This window comes from Vipera berus (assembly GCF_964194415.1).
Source record: "Vipera berus genome assembly, chromosome: 2".
NCBI lineage: Eukaryota > Metazoa > Chordata > Lepidosauria > Squamata > Viperidae > Vipera > Vipera berus.
The window spans coordinates 31733324-31754110 of NC_138203.1; the positions used below are offsets into that span (position 1 = coordinate 31733324).

Sequence of the window (20787 nt, forward strand, 5' to 3'; positions counted from 1 at the left end):
GTCAAGTATATTCTGTTTTTATAATCTTAAATTCATTCTGATCTATTTTCATCTTTTTTTAAAAAATGTTTGCATGGCATTTCACATACATTTGGTACATTCTCTGTAGTCAAGGGGAGACTTGAACCTCAAATTCTGCTTCCCAACTCAAATATAATTTTGAGCAGTACAAATTAAGTAAATTCACAAACTGAACAAATTTCTTTCACTTTCCAACTTTTTTCATTTTTCTAGTATTGAGCAGAGAATGTCCCAACAAGATTTTTGGATCTGTCCCTTAAAAATCCATTATTATTCCTTTTTACTTGTTTATAGGAATATAAGATTGGTCTTCTAAGACCTTTGACTGATTGAGGCACAGATAGCATCACTTTTTCATCCCATTTTTTGAAATCAGATGAATAAATGGTATTTCTTCATTGGACTACTGCTCTTTATGACACAGTGGTACCTTGGTACTCATCAATAACTGATTCCAGGATGTGTAATGAGTACCAAAGTGCTAAGTACCAAACACATTTTTTCCATAAGCAATAATATAGTGAGTCACAAGGCAGCTGACACTAGCAAGTTCTAGCTAGTACATTAAGTACCAAACAAATGATGAGTACTGGGACAAAATTTTCACATCAAAATGCATTGAGTACCAAATTTGATGAGTTTCAAAGCAGTTGAGTACCAAGGCACCACTATACCTGAAACAACATCTTAGTTTAGGAGACTTGGTCTAGAGCAGACATGTCAAACACAAGGCCCGGGGGCCGGATCCGGCCCGCGAAGTGGTTTCATGTGGCCCGCAAAGCCATCCTGGAAACAGTGAGGGAACGACCCCCACTGCCTTGGCCCTGGCCCAGAGACCCTCCTTCCGCCAGAGACCCTCAGATCTGTCCCACTCCTGCCCAGGCCCCCATAGGCACCCTTGATGCGAACGATGTAGAGCTGGCCACGCCCACCCAGTAGGCCATATGCACTCTAGCCACGCCCACCCAGTAGGCCATGCCCACCCTGGCCATACCCACCCGGCCCCCTGAGGGCAACCGCAATGCTGATGCGGCCCTCAATGTAATTGAGTTTGACACCCCTGGTCTAGAGAAAAGTTGAGGATTCAAAGAGGGTAAAAGCTTCTGTTTGCTAGCTTCTGCCTAATAGTCAGTTTGGGTCAGAATAAATAAAGTTAAATGACCCAGTTCACTAGAGCTCAAGCCACACAGTACAGTCATATAGTAAAAATGACTTTGGGGAAAAGAACAAAAGGATGTATGTGGTGATTTCTTGCTTGGCGTTCAGGAAATATTTATGCTACAAATACACAATAAGGTTTGTAGCTGAAAAAACTGCCTGGCTGCCAAGGCACTCCCTAAAGACATGGGAATTTAGCTTAGTGATTGCAGTAGGAACACTTGGATAGAAAAATGCTGCTATATTCAAATATTGATGCATAATTTGTCTTGGAAACAAATAGAGAGATATGTATTCATATCATATTCAGTATAACCTGCTAGCATTCTGGAGGAAGCTAAATGTGTAAGAAATGAAAATTTTCAGAATAGTCTAAAAATGTCACACCTCAATGTTAAGCTTCTTCATACCACATCTTTTCCCTCTCTTGGTAGATTTGTACTGGATGGAAGAAGATTTTCCCCACTCACCCACTTTTTAAGTTACTTTCTGACAGAATCATGAGTTGTCTTTGGCAGAAAAAAACCTGCTGACACTAACAGATTCTTTGTGTTTAAAGCAAAGAGCTCCTTGACTTTCATAATATGCTTCCTTCTCATTACTGAATACAAACTAAGTGATTTATTTCCTGGAAATGCAGCAGATACTTCAAATGGAAGAGAACGGGAACACAATTAGACAGCACATAGAAAGCATTCCTGATTAAATTGCCTACTGTTTTCCTGTTCAATAGCAGTTTCAGGTAGGAAGTTAACCAATCAAGGTCCCAGTACTGGAAAACAGGATTAGTTCTAATGCTATTTCTCCAATGAAAACCCCTCCAAGTTTATTAGGCAAATAATTTGGGGACAGGAGATGTAAAAGTACTATTGCTCTCTCCCTGTAAACATCTTGCCCAGAGGTGAAGCTGGCCCTCACTTTTCTGGCCTTCCAAAAGACTATCATGGAAACCCAATAGTGGTGAGCAGTCCTTTTTAACTTTGTACATCGTCTGTAAGGATTTTTATGGCCTTTTTCTTGTAAACCATTCAGAGTCACTTATACAATGAGATGGGCAGTGTATACATTTGATGAACAAATAAAATTACAAGCCAGTATTTCCCTCCCAGCATTATTAAACCCAGTAAGATTCCCTTCTCCTTCAGCCCTTCTGCAGTTACACTTTTAAAAACCTTAAACTGTAAGTCACAGATCTGTTGCATTTAGTTGCCAATTCCATTGTCATTTGAACTGAAGAGCTTTTTTTAAAAAACAACTTTTTCCCGTTTTGATCCCCTCCCTTCCTTTTTAAATCCTTTTTAGCTTTATCATTTTGTATTTTATCTTTCTTTATAATGTTAGGTAAAGGTAAAGGTAAAGGTTCCCCCGCACATGCGTGCTAGTCGTTTCCAACTCTAGGGGCCAGTGGTCATCTCTGTTTCAAAGCCGAAGAGCCAGTGCTTGTCTGAGGACGTCTCCGTGGTCATGTGGCCGGCACGACTAGACGCCAAAGGCGCACAGAATGCTGTTACCTTCCCACCGTAGTGGTCCCTATTTTTCTACTTGCATTTTTACGTGCTTTCGAACTGCTAGGTTGGCAGAAGCTGGGATGAGTAACAGGTGCTCACTATGTTATGCAGCACTCAGGATTCGACCCGTCAAACTGCCGACCATCTGATCAACAAGCTCAGTGTCCTAACCCACTGAGCCACCGCGTCTCTCTTATAATGTTAGCTAACAGTTAAAAACAGAATCAGAAAGGAGCTAGAATAATGTAATAGCAGAAATGCTGGAGACAGGATAACTTCCTATTTATTTAATTTCCTCTCAGCAGTGAATCTCACTGGGTTATGAGCCCAGAGATGAGGAACATTGTCTGAAGGACCATGTACATCTGGGAATCTCACCAGCAATTGAATGGATCATCATCCAAACTGGGTGTCATTGCACACACACACACAAATGCTTTTTTTTGAAGCTACATCTCTAAATTACAGTAACCACTTTTACTAGATATACTTTCCCAGGGAGTGGAGGAAATGAGAGATGGTCCTCAAGATATATCAAACTAGAACTCTTAGAGAGGCATCTCCTCAGAGAGGAAAATTTTAAAAAATTAAGATAGAAGCCATGCCCTAGAGTTGAAGCCCTACTTTTTTATGTCTGTCATGATGCATGGCAAAAGAGGAGGGGATATGATTGTTCAGCTATAGTTGCCATCTCAATATTTTTACTCTTCTGTGGATGGCCAATGATAAGATATAACAACAGTAGTAGTAGTAGTAGTAGTAGTAGTAGTAGTAGTAGTAGTATAGTTGGAAGGGACTTGGAGGTTTTCTAGTCCAACCCCCTGCTCAGGCAGGAAACCCTATACCATTTCAGACAAATGGTTGTCCAGTCTCTTCTTAAAAACTTCCAGTGTTGGAGCATTCACAACTTCTGGAGAGTTGTATGGGAGTTCTAGTTTAATAACATCTGAAGAGCCACTGATTGCCTATTCCTGGACTGTACACTTATTTACAAATACAGTTTTCAATGTTTTGAAAATATCTCTTGCATGTCAATTTAATTTCTTTTCTTTTTGTAAAAATTGTTTTGTTAAATGAAATAACAAAACTTAACTGGTAGTAAAAATTAAGTTTTGTTAAATGAAATATCAAATGGAGTAGACATGTTTCCATTGAAAGAAGGGCAGTAGCATCAGAGGGAGAAGGTTTAGTCTGTTCCTTCCTGGCAGCCACCTTCTCCCACCTTGAAAATGCCTTCCTCCTCATGTTCTTTTGCATATCAATTTGGAAGCAAATTGGAAGGAATACAAGTGAATTTGGTCTTTTCTTCTAATGTATCTTTATTCACATGGAGTCCATTATACAAAGAGTGATCCAGCTCCCCTTCTTAATATGAATAAAGAGCATGCTGTTCTTTCTCCAGCTTTCTTCCCCAGCATAATCTAAATACTTAGGCACAATCAGCCTTTGCTTCAAACTCAGCTGATTACTAATTACATGCACAAGCTTCCAATTCCAAATTTCCTTTTGCAACACATTCCTTTTTAAGGCATTGATACATTCTCAACACTCTCATGGAATGGTTTGAAGGGCTTCTTACCATGCATGAGTTGTAAAGTCCTGTCGCTATTTGTAAAGCCACCTGCACATGGTTCAAACTGTGAGAAAGCAGCAGGCATCTTTTCCAAAGCCACAATATTTTCCACAGCAGAAAGTAACCTATATAAATGAAAATATATACACCTTTTTAGAAGCATTCTAAGAATATCCAGCTAATAAGACCTACAATTTCCTAGATCAGGCCTGTACAAGCTGTGAGTCATCAATCCAAACACTGCTTAATTAGCCATTTATACCGCTCGCTAGTAAATAGCACTCCATTTATTGCATAATGCTGGCACTCTTAAGAATAACACGTGGCAGAGCAGAAAAGAAATCTCCAGTCCAGCAACAAAGGAGAGATGAGATCTCAAAAATGCCTTGAGATTTAATGCATGCCACATGCAATATCAAAGTAGATTTATCCTAATCATGGTTTAGGGTTTTTTTAAGATATATTTTCCCCCTTTAAAACAGTGTTTCTCAATCTTAGCAAGTTTAAGATGTATGGACTTCAATTTCCAGAATTTCCAAGCCAGCATGCAGGATAAGATAGGATTTTTAAACCATATTTTTAAACAACAAATAATGGCTTAGTTCACATAACATACCAAGCCAAAAAACAAACCATATTATGACCTAGAATAATGTATGTACCAAATTCCTTACTTGCTCAAATATTCAAATGAGATCTTGGTTTAGAGGTCACTAAGGTAAAGATAAAAGTTCCCCCTGTCCACTCGGGCCTAGGGTATGGTGCTCATATCTGTTTCTTAGCTGAGGGAGCTTGCACTAACACTTCTGTGGTCATGTGGCCAGCATGATTATATGCTGAGGCTCATGGAACACTGTTACCTTCCCACCATAGTGGTACCTATTTATCTACTTGCATTTGTGATGTGGCAGAGGCCTTGCTTTTGAATTGCTAGGTTGGCAGGAGCTGGGGTAACTAACGGGAGCTCTCCCCTTCATGTGGTGCTCGGCTCTCAAACCCAGGCTGTCAGCTTTCCAGCTGATAAGTTCAGCATCTTTAGCCACTGAGCCATCGCACAACAAAGATCATTAACTAACCATAATTTATCAGAAGTTGCTGGTTTGTCTAACAAATGATAATTTGGCTTTACACAGTATATTTCAACTAATAGCTAAAACAAGTCTGAGTATGCTTTTGAAAAGAATGAGTCAGATTAAATTTAGAATGCCTCAAGGAATCATCTCTCTCCTTCATTCCTATCAATGTTCCTGAGTTTCTACAATAGAGATGAAAACTGTAAACTTGAATGCATTTGAGTCAATATAAAAGGGAGAAAAAATGACATTGCCATAGGTGTATACTATAGGCCACCCAACCAAACTCAGGAAATAGATGAACTTTTTGCTAGTCAGCAAACTAAGGTATGTAGGAAGCACATCACAATAGTAATGGGGTACTTTAACTACCCTGACATCAACTGGGAGACAAACTCTGCACCAAGTAGAAGATCAAACAGATTCCTGACAAACCTAGCAGACAACTTTGTCTCCCAAAAAGTAGAGAAGGGAACTAGGGGATTAGCCATTTTGGATCTACAGTAATTCTCACTAACAGAGATGAAATGATGGAAGGTGTTGAAGCCACAGGAACCTTGGGAGGTAGTGATCATGCAATATTGGAATTCAACATTATGGAAGCACAATCAATAGAACACAGTCAAACTAGAGTCTTGGACTTTAAGAGAGCTAATTTCAATAAACTTAAAGAGGGCTTGGGAGGGATTCCATGGATGAGAATCCTTAAGTGGAAAACAACTCAAGAAGCTTGGGAAATTTTGAAAAGTGAGACAATAAAAGCCCAGTCTAGCACAATAATGAAAGGAATAAAAGTATTATTCAGAAATTTCTAATGAGTCTGAAGGTTGAAGCAGAAGCCAACTGAAGATCAGAAATAATATTTTATCTAAGTATTGACAAGTACAAATGTGAAAAGCAGAAGTTACAAATTGTAAGAAGAAATATTGAAACAACTATAGGAGACGGACTGTGGTAACAGAAAATTAGATGGTGAAAGATAAGATATGGACAAAGGGGCTTCCTGGAACATGGGAAGGACAGTGGTTTTAGGCGGTCCGAATACTTTATCGGATGATTAGGGAAGGGGCATTGAGTGAGATAGGGGAGGTGGAATCTGCGTCGGGGATAGGATATAAAAATGTGTCAAACAGCTCTGTAAGGTGTGGCTGAACTCCTGTGTGTGTTTCAGTCCACCAAGCCTTTGCAAACGCTTCTTTTGAAATAAAACTTTGTTGCTGGAATTCCAAGTGAGTTTGTTTTGTTTTGGATCTTGAGCCACGTTCCAAACAATACCAACAAAGAGGAAAAATAACAGCTCTCAAAAGAAACCAGCATGGCTGCATAAAGAACTCTCTAATAAATTGAAAGATAAAAAGGGCAAGTATAGAAAGTGGAAAGTGAGGCACATAACTAAGTCAGAATATCAGCAAATAGCCCGAACCTGTAAAGATGAAGTGAGGAAAGCTAAGGCTCATAATGAACTAAGGCTTGCGACCAAAGCCAAAAATAACAAAAAAGCTTTCAACATGTAAAAAACAAGAAAAAAGTTAAGGAAATGATTGGTCCATTAGTGGGTGAAAGTGGCAAGAAGGTGACATGTCTGCATTCACCTGTACTTTTACTGCCTATAGTTTGGGTGGGAGCGTGGCCATAAATGCTGTAGAAAGAGGTGAAGGTTGTAGGTAAAAAGTACAACAATGATAAGGTAAATGTTACTTTCTCCCTTTAGGGAGAAAGCAGAACTATTTACCGGTAACTCGTTTTTTGCATCTGTCTTTACACAAAAGGAAAAAACAGACCAACCTATCAAAAATAGTGCCATAAAAAACAGAATAGAAACACAAGTTAAGATAGGCAAGAAAATGGTAAATGAGCACCTGTCCAGCCTAGATGAGTTCAAATCACCAGGACCAGATGGATTACACCCCAAGGTTCTCAAGGAACTGGCAGACGTGATCTCAGAACCACTGAACTATATTTTTCAAAGATCCTGGAGCACTGGGGAACTACCAGAGAACTGGAAAAGAGCTGATGTAGTTCCCATCTTCAAAAAAGGGGGGAAAAATGGATCCAGGAAATTACAGACCTATCAGCCTGACCTCAATACCTGAGAAGATTCTGGAAAAGATAATCAAACAACAAATCAGCAAACACTTAGAGGCAAACAAAGTCATTAATAAAAGCCAACATCGGTTTGTCAAAAACAGATCGTGCCAGACAAATCTTATTGCATTCTTTGACCAAGTGACAAAATTAGTGGATCAGAGGAATGCTGTGGATATAATTTACTTGGACTTCAGTAAGGCATTTGATAACGTAGATCACAACCTACTACTTGATAAGATAGAAAAATGTGGGTTAGACAGCATCACCACCAGATGGATTCGTAGCTGGCTGACAGGCCGTACTCAGCGTGTGGACCTCAATGGAACCGCATCTACATGGAGGGAAGTGTGTAGTGGGGTGCCCCAGGGTTCTGTTCTGGGCCCAGTGCTCTTCAACATCTTCATGAATGATTTGGACAAGGGGATAGATGGGGAACTCATCTAATTTGCAGAGGACACCAAGCTGGCAGGAATAGCCAACACTCCAGAAGACAGGCTTAAGATATAGGAGGATCTGGACAGACTTGAACATTGGGCACTATCTAACAAAATGAAATTCAATGGTGAAAAAGTAAGGTTCTACATTTAGGTAAGAAAAACCAAATGCACAGGTATAATATAGCGGGGTACCTTGCTCAATAGTAGTAACTGTGAGAGGGATCTCGGAGTCCTAGTGGACAATCACTTAAATATGAGCCAGCAGTGTGCTGCAGCTGCCAAAAAAGCCAACACAGTGCTGGGCTGCATTAACAGAGTGATAGAATCAAGATCACATGAAGTATTAATACCACTTTACAATGCCTTGGTAAGGCCACACGTAGAATACTGCATCCAGTTTTGGTCACCACGATGTAAAGAAGATGTTGAGAGTCTAGAAAGAGTACAGAGAAGAGCAACAAAGATGATTAGGGGACTGGAGGCTAAAACATATAAGGAACAGTTGCTGGAATTGGGTATGTCTAGTTTAACAAAGAGAAGGACCAGGGGGGACATGATAGCAGTATTCCAATATCTCAGGGGCTGTCACAAAAAGGAGGGAGTCAAGCTATTTTCCAAAGCGCCTGAAGGCAGGACAAGAAGCAACAGATGGAAACTAATCAAGGAGAGAAGCAACCTAGAACTAAGGAGAAACTTCCTGACAGTTAGAACAATTAACCAGTGGAACAACCTGCCTCCAGAAGCTGTGAATGCTCCAACACTGGAAGTTTTTAAGAAGAGACTGGACAGCCATTTGTCCAAAATGGTATAGGGTTTCCTGCCTGAGCAGTGGGTTGGACTAGATGACCTCCAAGGTCCCTTCCAACTTTATTATTATTATTACAATGCACTAGTCTAAATTGTGGGTGGTTGGTTTTAATCCATCCAATCTGACTATTTCAGTAATTAAGTTTAAGTAACTGTACACAGTTATACAATTAATTGTATAGCTATAAATATATATAATATATAGCTATATTATATTATCTGGGGAATTCTGGGAGCTGAAATCCAAGAATATCTGGAAAATGCCTTAGACATTTTCAGGAATAAAAAGAGGACATGTAACATTTACCTTATCATTGTTGTACTTTTTACCTACAATCTTCACCTCTTTCTACAGCATTTATGGCCATGCTCTCACCCAAACTATAGGCAGTAAAAGCACAGGTGAATGCAGACATGTAGAACAGTTATATATTCCCAAAACCTTCTTTGAAAGGGAGGGACTAATGATCTGACTTAATGCCCAGTTCTGAAGCACAAAGATGTTAAGGTTAAAACACACATAATGAAAAGTACAGAGATTGAAGGAATAAAAACTGTCCTTTGAAATAGTTGTAAATATAACAGAAAATAGATTGAGCAAGGAGAAAATTTAACTGATGCCATAGTTGCCATATAAAGGAGCTAGCAGCATGGAGCTCATCTCAGAAAAAGAGGTAGAGACAAAAGCAAACAGAATTGGAAGCTATTAGCTCTTATTTACAAAGAGAAAAAAGGGAAACATTTTTAACTCTAAGTATAAGAGGGCCTATTTATGCAAAATAGTGGTGTGTCATCATTTAAAAGCAAAGAATTATTTTTGAAATAGGTCAACCATAAACAGTAAAGAATTTGCATTTTATGTAGACAAATAAAGGCTGAAGGGGAAAGTTGCAGTGAAGTTTTTATACAAAGATACACATACACAGAGGGGGCAAAGATATTTCTCTGCCATCATGCCTTTATTCTGGATACAGTAAGGCTGAGATGGTTGCTATCCTATTTGCAAGGTCAGGTGGCATTAATGTAAATGGATTGGAATGTAAGTTCCAGCTTGACCTTTGTTTCAGACAATAAATTGTGAGATAAAGCCAGTGCTGCACATATGATACTCTTAAGCCAGCATGCTGGGGAAGTCTGGGAGTTGAAGTCCACACATCTTAAAGTTGCCAACATTGAGAAACACTGACTTCAGTTCCATTGGGTCTTGAAGATGTTCTGAACTATTCTCACATAGTGGCTGCCATGATGAATGAGGTCAATTACAAACATCAATTTCCTAAAAGGCCAATTGGAAAGGTTGTTCCCTTTATGAATCCTGGTCTCCCAAAATGCTCTCTGGTACCTCTTTTTTTTTCTGGGCAAGTGGTCATATTGCAAAATAAAATCAGGCACAATACAATAAGGAGTCTTCCTTATATCAAGAGAAAGTAACTCTGAACACATAGCAGTGCTATTTCTGAGCAGATAAAATTCTTTATGATTCCACGTGACCTGCACTCCATTGGCTGGGTGTACTTTTTCATACTCAGATCCTCATACAAAGCCTCTCCTTTGTAGCTGAATTCACACATGCTCCTCCAAGATACAATTTGTTTCAATCACAGCTTGTCAAACCAGCAATAGCAGTATGGATCACAATTAATGCCAAGGTGCAAAGGAAAATTTACATATCACAATTCTTATGTTTCTACATTACACACACACACACACACCATACTATGGCTTAGAACAAAATGGGAAACAGTGCTGAGGAATGTATAATAAAATCTTTGAAGTGCAAAAGGATACTTGCTGTCTATTAAATATGGGCAGATTACTACAAAATCTGCCCCTTTAGTATATATATTAATAGAAAAATATTTCTGTATTTATCCATATATTTTTTTAAAATTACAGGCAATTTCATAATAACAGTAATGTCTTCTAACATAAGGAGAATGTATTTCCCTAATTTATGTCATTCTTAATGTAAGTTGGCCAAGACCTTACACACTCAGTGTGTTCTTTGCCATTTAAATCTTTTTGATGCTCTCTTTTCAAATGCAAATTTCACTATTTTAAAACTTCTTTTTAAAAACACACTGCCTGATGGTTGCATGCAATATTCAGTACAATACCTCTTTTTCCCCAGAAACCTTTTATAGGAGAAAGATGAATACTAATAGAGTTTGTTGAACTATGAAATCTACTGTGAGCAGAACATCCAAATTCATTTCCAATAGAATCCATGGAACAATTCTTTTAAATCACTATGGGGTAGGGATATATTTTTTTCTCTCTCTCTTCTCCCTCCTCCCCCCCACTATCCTATCTGAGTTATTGAGGTGTTGTTTTTTTTAGAAAACTTTAAGTTTCAAAAGTCTGCAAGTTTTCTTGGCTGAAAAGCAGCAATAGGTCTAAGGAATTCAAAACTATAGCGGAACAATTTTGCCATTTTCAGATTACCTTTCAGTTTTCTAGAAAACGTATGGTTTCCCAGATCCCAGATTATTATCATCATTATCTTTTGGAAACGCATATAAAATAGTCCTTCGATTAACATTAATTGTTGGGAGACTCCTTGTGAAAATTTTGTTGTTGTTAGCTGCGAAGTTGTGTTCGACCCATCCCAACCCCATGAACAATGTTCCTCCAGGCCTTCCTGTCCTCTACCATCTTCTGGAATCCATTTAAGCTCACACCTACTGCTTCAGTGACTCCATCAAGCCACCTCATTCTCTGTCATCCCGTTCTTCTATTGCCCTCAATCTTTCCCAGTATTAGGTTCTTCTCCAGTGAGTCCTTCCTTCTCATTAGGTGGCCAAAGTATTTGAGTTTCAGCTTCAGGATCTGGCCTTCTAAAGAACTGACTGGTTTGATCACCTTGAAGTCCAAGGGACTTGCAGGAGACTTCTCCAGCACCATAGTTCAAAGGCCTCAATTCAAGACCATAGCCTTGACTATACACACTTTTGTTGACAGGGTGATGTCTCTGCTTTTTAGTGTGCTGTCTAGATTTCCTCCCCAGGAGCAAGCGTCTTTTAATTTCTTGGCTACAGTCCTCATCTGCAATGATCTTGGAGCCCAGGAAAATAAAATCTGTCACTACCTCCATTTCTTCCCCATCTATTTGCCAGGAATTGAGAGGGCCAGATGCCATGATCTTGGTTTTCTTAATGTTAAGTTTCAACCCAAGTTTTGCACTCTCCTTCTTCACCCGCAACAAGAGGCTCTTTAGTTCTTCACTTTCTGCCATTAGAGTGGTATCATCTGCATATCTTAGGTTGTTGATATTTCTCCCGGCAATCTTAATTCCAACTTTTGATTCATCTAGCCCTGTCTTTCTCACGATGTGCTCTGCATATAAGTTAAATAGGCAGGGTGACAGTATACAGCCTTGCCAGACTCCTTTCCCAATTTTGAATCAATCAGTGGTTCCGTGTCCCGTTCTCACTGTTCCTTCTTGACCCGCATATAGGTTTCTCAAGAGACAAATAAGATGGTCTGGTACTCCCATCTTTTTAAAAACTTGCCACAGTTTGTTGTGATCCACACAATCAAAGGCTTTAGCATAGTCAATGAAGCAGAAGTAGATTTTTTTTGGAACTCCCTAGCTTTCTCCATGATCTAGCATATGTTGGCAATTTGATCTCTAGTTCCTCTGCCTCTTTGAAATCCTGCCTGTACTTCTGGTAGTTCTCGATCCACATACTGCTGGAGTCTAGCTTGTAGGATTTTAAGCATAACTTTACTAGCATGAGAAATGAGTGCAATGGTACGATAGTTTGAACATTCTTTGGCACTGCCTTTCTTTGGAATTGGAATGTAAACTGATCTTTTCCAATCCTGCGGCCACTGTTGAGTTTTCCAAATTTGCTGGCAAATTGAGTGTAGCACTTTTACTGCATCGTCTTTTAAGATTTTGAATAGCTCAGCTGGAATACTGTCACCTCCACTACCTTTGTTGTTGCTCAGCTTTTCTAAGGCCCACTTCACTTCACATTCTAGGATGTCTGGCTCGAGGTCAGTGACCACCTCATCGTGGTTATCAGGGACATTAAGCTCGTTCTTGTATAGTTCTTCTGTGTAATTTTGCCACCTCTTCTTAATCTCTTCTTCCTGTGTTAGGTCCCTGCCATTTTGGTCCTTTATCATGCCCATTTTTGCATTAAACGTTCCCTTCATCTCTCCAATTTTCTTGAAGAGATCTCTGGTCCTCCCTATTCTATTCTTTTCTTCTATTTCTTTGCACTGTTCATTTAAGAAGGCATTCTTATCTCTTCTAGCTATTCTCTGGAATTCTGCATTCAATCTTGTGAAAATACCCTTAAGCAATGTATTACTTATACCTAATTATTTTGATACAGGAGTTAGAAATAACAGGACAAATTCATACTTAATTGGAGCTGGAGTTTTCACTGGTCAAAATTTAGTTATTTTACCAAACTAGCATTCAGGATCATTTTCAGTAACATTTCATATAATATAATTAAATCAACAAAACCTGAGCACTCATAAATATTGACATTTTGCAGAACACAACTGGAATTTTAAAATAGGTTTTATATAACCTCAATAAATGCCCACTTTGAATGCTCTGCATATACTATTGAAAAAGAAATGGAATTGTATCATGTCTTACTTATTAGTATTTAAAAGACAAGTTATAAAATTTATGCAGAATATTTCCAACTCTGGAGTATCATTGCCAAGCACACCATTTTCTTTGTTTCATCTAGACATTTCTAAAATGAGATATTTATACTGGCAACATGCCTCCAACAGACCTTGACAGGATTAAAGTATTAAAACATGCTCATCCTAATTCTCTCCACAATGCATCAAAGCTACATTTCAAATACCTTTTATTTATTTCTTCAGATGACTAAAAGAGGGAAGAAAGGGATTAATTGATTCATGTTATTCAACATACTGAATATAAAGCATACAAGATTTTGTTTACTGACATGCTCCACATGTATCAGAGCAGGATTTCCCATTTTTTTTAGAAATTCTGTATATTTGTACCAAACCCTGACCTCCAAATTTGCAAAGTTGAAGGAGAAACAGTACCTTGGTAATTCATATAGGAACCTGAATTAAATCTTCAATACTAGCAGCAGTTGAGCCTTAGCAAGCTTAAGTTAGAGTATTCTATATTAAGAAGATTCCATTCACACATCCTTCAGACCTTTATTTTATTTTACTTTTTATTATATACAAGAGCATAGATGTAGTTCAGGGGTGTCAAAACTCAATTTCATTGAGGGCCGCATCAGCATTGCAGTTGCCCTCAGGGGGCCGTGTGGGTATGGCCAGGGTGGGCGTGGCCTACTGAGTGGGCATGGCTAGAGTGCGTATGGCCTACTGGGTGGGCGTGGCCAGCTCTACGTTGTTCGCATCAAGGGTGCCTATGGGGGCCTGGGCAGGAGTGGGACAGATCTGAGGGTCTCTGGCAGAAGGAGGGTCTCTGGGCCAGGGCCAAGGCAGTGGGGGCCATTCCCTCACTGTTTCCAGGATGGCTTCGTGGGCCACATGAAACCACTTCGCGGGCCGAATCCGGCCCCCGGGCCTTGTGTTTGACATGTCTGATGTAGATCATGTTTCAAACTGATGATTTCCAATTATGTTGGACTACATTGGTGACTGGGAAAACTGGATGTGTTTTCTTTTTAGATTCCTTTTTATCCCACCTTTATTATTTTTATAAATAACTGAAAACAGCAAATATTCACTTCACAACCCTGTGAAGTAAGTTGGGCTGAAAGAGAGTGATTGGCCTAAAGTCACCTGATGGCTTTAAAACTCAGTCTCCTGGTTTCTAGATTGGCACCTTAACCACTAGCCCATATTGCACTATAGTTTTAATTTAGTTTAGGGGTTTTTTGTTTTTTTTTTGTTTTTTAGTTGTAGCTAAATGCCAAATTGGGAAAAACATATCCTTCTTTGCCTGCAAAACAAGCTTACTGCTTGAATGGCAACAATAACAAAATAATTTGATGTTATTGGTGGTTGTCTGAATTTTTGCAGAGAACAGAACAGAATAGAGCAGAACAGAATAGAATAGGTAACCTTATTTAGCCAAATATGATTAGACACACAAAGAATTTGTCTCTGATGTAGAAGCTCTCAGTGTATATACAAAACAATAAGTAATAATAATCATAATAATGATACCAATAAGAGAAGGTAGTAGGAAAGATGAGAAGGATAATAGCAATATAGCCATACTATATGGGTAAATATACGTAGACATAACACAGTGCTGTGGGAATTAGGTGTTCATCAGAGTGATGGCAAAAGGGAAAAAACTGCCTCTGTCTGGTTGTTTTGGCATGTAATGCCCTGTAGCGGTATCCTGAGGTAAGGATATGAAACAGTTTATGTCGAGGATGTGAGGGGTCTGTAGATATTTTCTCAGCCCTCTTTCTGACCAGGGCAATGTACAGGTCCTCAAGGGAAGGTAGGCTGGTAGAAACTGTTTTTTTCTGAAGTCCTAACTATCTGTTGAAGTCTGTACCAAACCAGACAGTTATAGAAGTACAAATGACAGACTCAATAATTACTCTGTATTAACAGCTTCTTCTTCCTGCATGAACTTTCTGAGTTGATGCAGGAAGAACATTCTTTGTTATGCCTTTTTAATGATGGTTCTGATGTTAGATACCCTTACAAATCCTGGGAGATTATAGAACTTACAAACCTGAAGGACTCTACTGTTGATACTGTGTTGTTTAATATAGTAAGAATTGGCAGAATAGAAGGACTCCTCCTAAAATCCACTCTCATCTCTGCAGTTTTAAGTGTGTTCCACTCCAGATTGTTACAGCTGCACTAAAGAGCCAGTTGTTCAACCACCCACAACTTGATGTATATCAAGTTACAGTAGAATAAAAACAGGGGCTTTCAGCCTCCCTCAGCACTTTGACAGTGTCTGCCCTTTATGGATTTGGGAATCAAGCCCACCAGTGCTTTCAGGAAATATGCAAGTACAACATAAAAGAAACCCAGGAGAATACTATAGAGATGGATACTGTGTAACAAGCTTTTCTTAATTTGATATATTTGGTAGGGAATTTTAGGTGTTGTTGCTCCCACAAGCTATCTCATGGCAAAAATCCTATGAATATTGTTTCAAAATTAAGCACCAATGACTTCAGTGGAACTAATTCCTCATTTAATGTATAGAATTGAAGCCTCAAAGATCTATCCCAATCATGAGCCTGCTGATTAATAAATAAATTATGGCCAATCTGCTTTCATGAAGAGCTATGTAGCAAAAAATATCAATCATGGACTTATTTTTTTCCATGATCCCAAACTTTGGGAATATAATATAGCTTTGCACTACTTACCTTTAGGAAAGCAAAACCATCAATATCTTCAGTTTCCTTTATTATCATTTCTAGTGTCTCCTTTGCTGTATCAATATAGTCTTGAAAATTAACCATCTGTTCATAAAGATATTCCATTTTTGTGTTCTTTGCTTCTTCAAAATTCTGTGACTTTCTCTCATGGTGACCAATTACCATCTTTACCACATTTTCATTTTGCTCTTCTAATAACTTCTCCTTTTCCTTACAGTTGTCCTAGGAATAGAGGTCAGAAGAAAACGTAATATTCCATCATGAAACATTAAATGAAATTTCTTTGTAAATGTTTCCTCTTTAGGAGATGAGACTTCTAAGCTACTTTTCTAGGTAAACTTTTTCAAAATAATCAGCCACTATTGAACATATTCAACAAAAGCAAGCCTTCACAATGTAACCTGAGCATTTGGCTCTATTGTCAATGGGTTCTTACAGTCAAGAAGACCATTATATTGTATGTTATGAGGGGAGACTTACTAGATGTGGTAAAAAAAGTAAGATGCCATCCATAATGGTGTAATCAAAGCTATCTCTGGTTTTTATGTATGTTATACTAAAAACCAGGCTGTGCTCTGCTCAAACTATCACAGCCACCATTTTGTCTTTTATGACCATATTGTCTTTTATGACCATAACCTAGGGACACACTTGTATGTTGTACTTCCACATGATAGAAATTATGGTTTTCTTCTACATGACAGCTTTTTAGGCATCTGAAGAAGAGCTTCATATTATGTCTAAAAGATTTATTGAAGAAAGGACAGATGTAGAACAATTCTTTTCTAACAAGATAGAGTTGATATCAAAGTAAATTTACAATTGGCAGGCCAAAAGAATTACTCGGAAAAGAAGTTTCACTGGAGCTACAAAATAAATTGGCTGATGTTTTAAAATTCAAAAGGGAAATGTCAACGCTGCTAACATCGAATGTTCTTGCTTTGACAAAAGATGAAGAAGCAGCTATTTCATATTTAAAACTTGTGTGTTACTTTTAAAGCTCGAATCAGTTGTTGCTGGGGGGAGAAGGAAGAATATCTCTCAAGGCTGTCTTGAAATAAGAGAAGATAAGAATTTGGCGGGTTGTTTAACAGAAGGGAAAACTGACCCTTCAAACTAATTGGAGAATGTGATTAATGACAGCAATGAAAAGGAGGAGAATTGTGTTTAATATATACTCCTAAGGGGAGGGGAATTCAGATTCCAGCTTCCCTAGCAAGCTTTGCCGATGTTATAGGGCTCTAAAAAAAGACTTTTAAGGTAAACAATGCCTCAGAGTCCTTTGAAGAGCTCATTCTGTTGGAAACTTGACAGGAAATATATATGATTAATCAAGACAATTTTTTTCCTATTGGATTTATAAAAGGAGCTTGTTAAAGCATTGAAGAACAATGGGACAAAGAAGAGAAATCAAATCCTATGATAATATTTAAGTGACCTAACAACTATTAGATGTAAAAGGAAGGTATATGAAATCAGTTTAATTGGTCAGGTTAAAACAAAATGTGCTATTACATCTTGGGATGAAGAGATAATTATTTGTAACCTTAGCGGAGATGTGATGTCACTAAATTTGTTTACACTTATTATGATATAGGATGGAAGTCACTTTTATTTTTAATTTTTATTCTCTTTTCTTTTTTAAGTTTATTAGTTTATTTTTATTAGATTTTATTGTTATAATCAAAATTCTTAATAGAAATATATGTCCAGTGAAGAACAGCTTCACACATATAACTAAAACAAATCACCTTCAAGCATATGATTACAATAGTATTAAAATCTAATAAATAAGTATGGAAATCAGAATACCTTGGTTCACACAATAGTCTAAAATCCCAAGGCAAACATACTATACTATGACTTAGTATGTTGTACGAATCCAGGAAATATAATTGTAATTTCTTCCCACAGACTACTATCAATCTTTTTCTCAAGGCTAAAATACAGTAATGCAATTCCCTCTCTCTTTATAAGACATTTATTCATTTACAGTGTTCTGAACTCATTGTTTTGAACTCAACCCAAGTAATCTGAATCCTTTTTACATTGTGATATATAAAACATGGACTATGTTTAACCAACAAGCCCAATATGTGAGGTAAGTAACAAAATTTTGGGTAGTTCATACAGTCTGGTAAGCCACTGATAGGGATAAATGAATGGTCTTCAAAATTTAATATTGAAAGAGAAATTTAAAATTGAATTTGCTGCAGTGGAAACTAATTGAGTGGAGAAACAAGCTTACAAAAGCAAGTATAATGGATGGGAAATAGGAAAGGATAAAATAAAGGGAGAATGTAAGATAAACACATAGGCAAAAATTAGCTGGGTCTTAGAGTGGGAAAGGAAGAATACAAGCTATAAAAGCCATTGCAAGAGGAAAGGGTTAGCCAGAGAAAATTCACTGAATGAGAAAACAGGTAAGAACCTATTTTTCTAAGAAGTCATAAAAAGGGGGCCCAGAACTCAACCAAGCACGTGCAATTAGTTGATTAATATTAAGTGACACACTTTGCATAAATTATCTCCTAATTTTAATGTACATGTGATATATGATTTAGTATGTAGCAGGAAATATGTAGGAGGCGATGGGAAAGAGTGTAACCTCATAGTACCTCAGCCAATGGGGAAAGAAGAGGGATGTGGCAGCCGGGAGAGGATTGTATAAAGAAGGGAATATTTTGGGTTGAAACTTTGGAGAGAATCAAGCTTTGAAAGCTTCTCTCCCCACTTATTGCAATAAACGAAACAAAAGGCCTTCACTGTGTCTTGGCTGGTTATTGATCAGGTGAGCTTGCCTCTGGTCATGAAGGAAAGTAGCCAGGAGCACATAACAGCCACAAATAAGCAAACCATAAGATGACCTGAAGGGCTATCTGAGCCCTGCATTGTGAGGCATGGTAAAAGCAAGCCCTGACCAGCAGAATGACTAAGCAATCTAGTGAGCTCTGTGCTTAAGTAAGATTATTTATTTATTTTATTATATTTATATACCGCCCTTCTCCCGAAGGACTCAGGGCGGTGAACAGGGCACATATAAATAGAGAATACAAAAATTAAAAAGGATTAAATAATAGCCCAGATAAAGACAATAACAATATAAAAACCCCATTAAAAAACCTAACATCCCCCATCAGGCCAGGCCAGCTTGTTCAAATAAATGGGTCTTCAGACCGCGTTGGAAGGAGCGAAGGTCCGGTGCCATCCGGAGCTAGACCGGCAGCTGGTTCCATAAAGCCGGAGCGCCCACAGAGAAGGCCCTCCCCCTGGGGGCCACCAGCCGACATTCTCTGACTGGAGGCACCCTGAGGAGGCCCTCTCTGTGGGAACGGACAGGGCGGAGGGAAGTTGACGCCGGCAGCAGGTGGTCCCTGAGGTACTCCGGACCCATGCCATGTAGGGACTTAAAAACTATTACCAGAACCTTGAATCTCACTCGGAAGACAACTGGCAACCAATGCAGCTCGCGGAGCAAAGGTGTAACATGGGAGTACCGGCAAACTCCCAAGACAACTCTCGCGGCTGCATTCTGTACCAGTTGGAGCCTCCGAGTGGTCTTCAAGGGAAGCCCCATGTAGAGAGCATTGCAGTAGTCCAGGCGAGAGGTCACGAGCGCATGAGTGACCGTACACAGGGCATCCCGGTCTAGATAGGGCCGCAACTGGCGCACCAGGCGAACCTGGGCGAAAGCCCCCCTAGTCACGGCCACTATATGGTCTTCCAGAGTAAGCCGTGAATCTAGGAGGACTCCCAAGTTGCGAGCCCTATCTACGGGGGGTAAAAACTCACCCCCCATAGAAAGAGGTGGAATATTCTGAATGTCCCGGGATGCCGGAATGCACATCACATCACGTCGAGGGCATCACTGGGGTGGTTTGGGGTCGAAATGAAAAGCTGGGTATCATCGGCGTACTGATGATACCCAACTCCAAAACCACGAATGATCTCACCCAGCGGTTTCATGTAGATGTTGAACAGGAGAGGCGAGAGGACCGACCCCTGAGGAACTCCACAAACGAGAGACCTTGGGGGTCGACCTCTGCCCCCCTGCCAACACCGACTGCGAGCATCCCAGGAGATAGGAGGAGAACCACTGAAGAACTGTGCCTCCCATTCCCAATCCCCTGAGACGCCGCAGCAGGATACCATGGTCGATGGTATCGAAAGCCGCCGAGAGGTCTAATAGGACTAGGACAGAGGAATATCCCCTGTCCCGAGCCCTCCAGAGATCATTCACCAGAGCGACCAATGCCGTCTCCGTGCTGTACCCGGGCCTGAAACCCGATTGGTACGGGTCTAGATAATCCGCTTCATCCAGAACCAGAGGGAGCTGATGCGCCACACACTCTCAACAACCTTCGCAAGAAAGCGAAGGTTGGAGACCGGACGAAAGTTATTTAACACAGCTGGGTCCAGGGCAGGCTTCTTGAGGAGAGGTCTCACCACCGCCTCCTTCAGGTATCCATTCAGTGGGTTCCTTGCTCAACCTACCTCTAGAGTATTAAACAAAGCCTCTATTTCACTGACACATCCTTCAATTTTCAAAGATCTTTGTTGCAAAACATCTAGGAATCCATTCAACTGGCCCTGAAAGAGATAATATATATATGTGTGTGTGTGTGTATATATATATTAAAAATCACAATTGCCTAAAAAAGATCAGTTTATAACGTTCTCATGCATAGGATTAGATGCTAAAAATTGTTTAAGCTTTCATGAAAAGGTTTCTCAAAAGCCATCATTGTATCACTGATACACAGCAAGAGACAGGCT

General features: G+C 39.3%; 1 protein-coding gene across 1 annotated transcript in view; it reads right to left on the bottom strand.

The window, feature by feature from the left end:
* CMYA5 (cardiomyopathy associated 5) overlaps positions 1–20787 on the bottom strand; it is a 69623-nt gene that overhangs the window by 25099 nt on the left and 23737 nt on the right. Inside the window, exons 4-7 of the mRNA XM_081316506.1 lie at positions 20506–20601; positions 16000–16233; positions 13507–13529; positions 4267–4385 (exon numbers count right to left, since the gene is read on the bottom strand). Coding sequence (XP_081172632.1) covers positions 4267–4385; positions 13507–13529; positions 16000–16233; positions 20506–20601 — 472 coding nt within the window. The remainder of the gene's footprint in view (positions 1–4266; positions 4386–13506; positions 13530–15999; positions 16234–20505; positions 20602–20787) is intronic.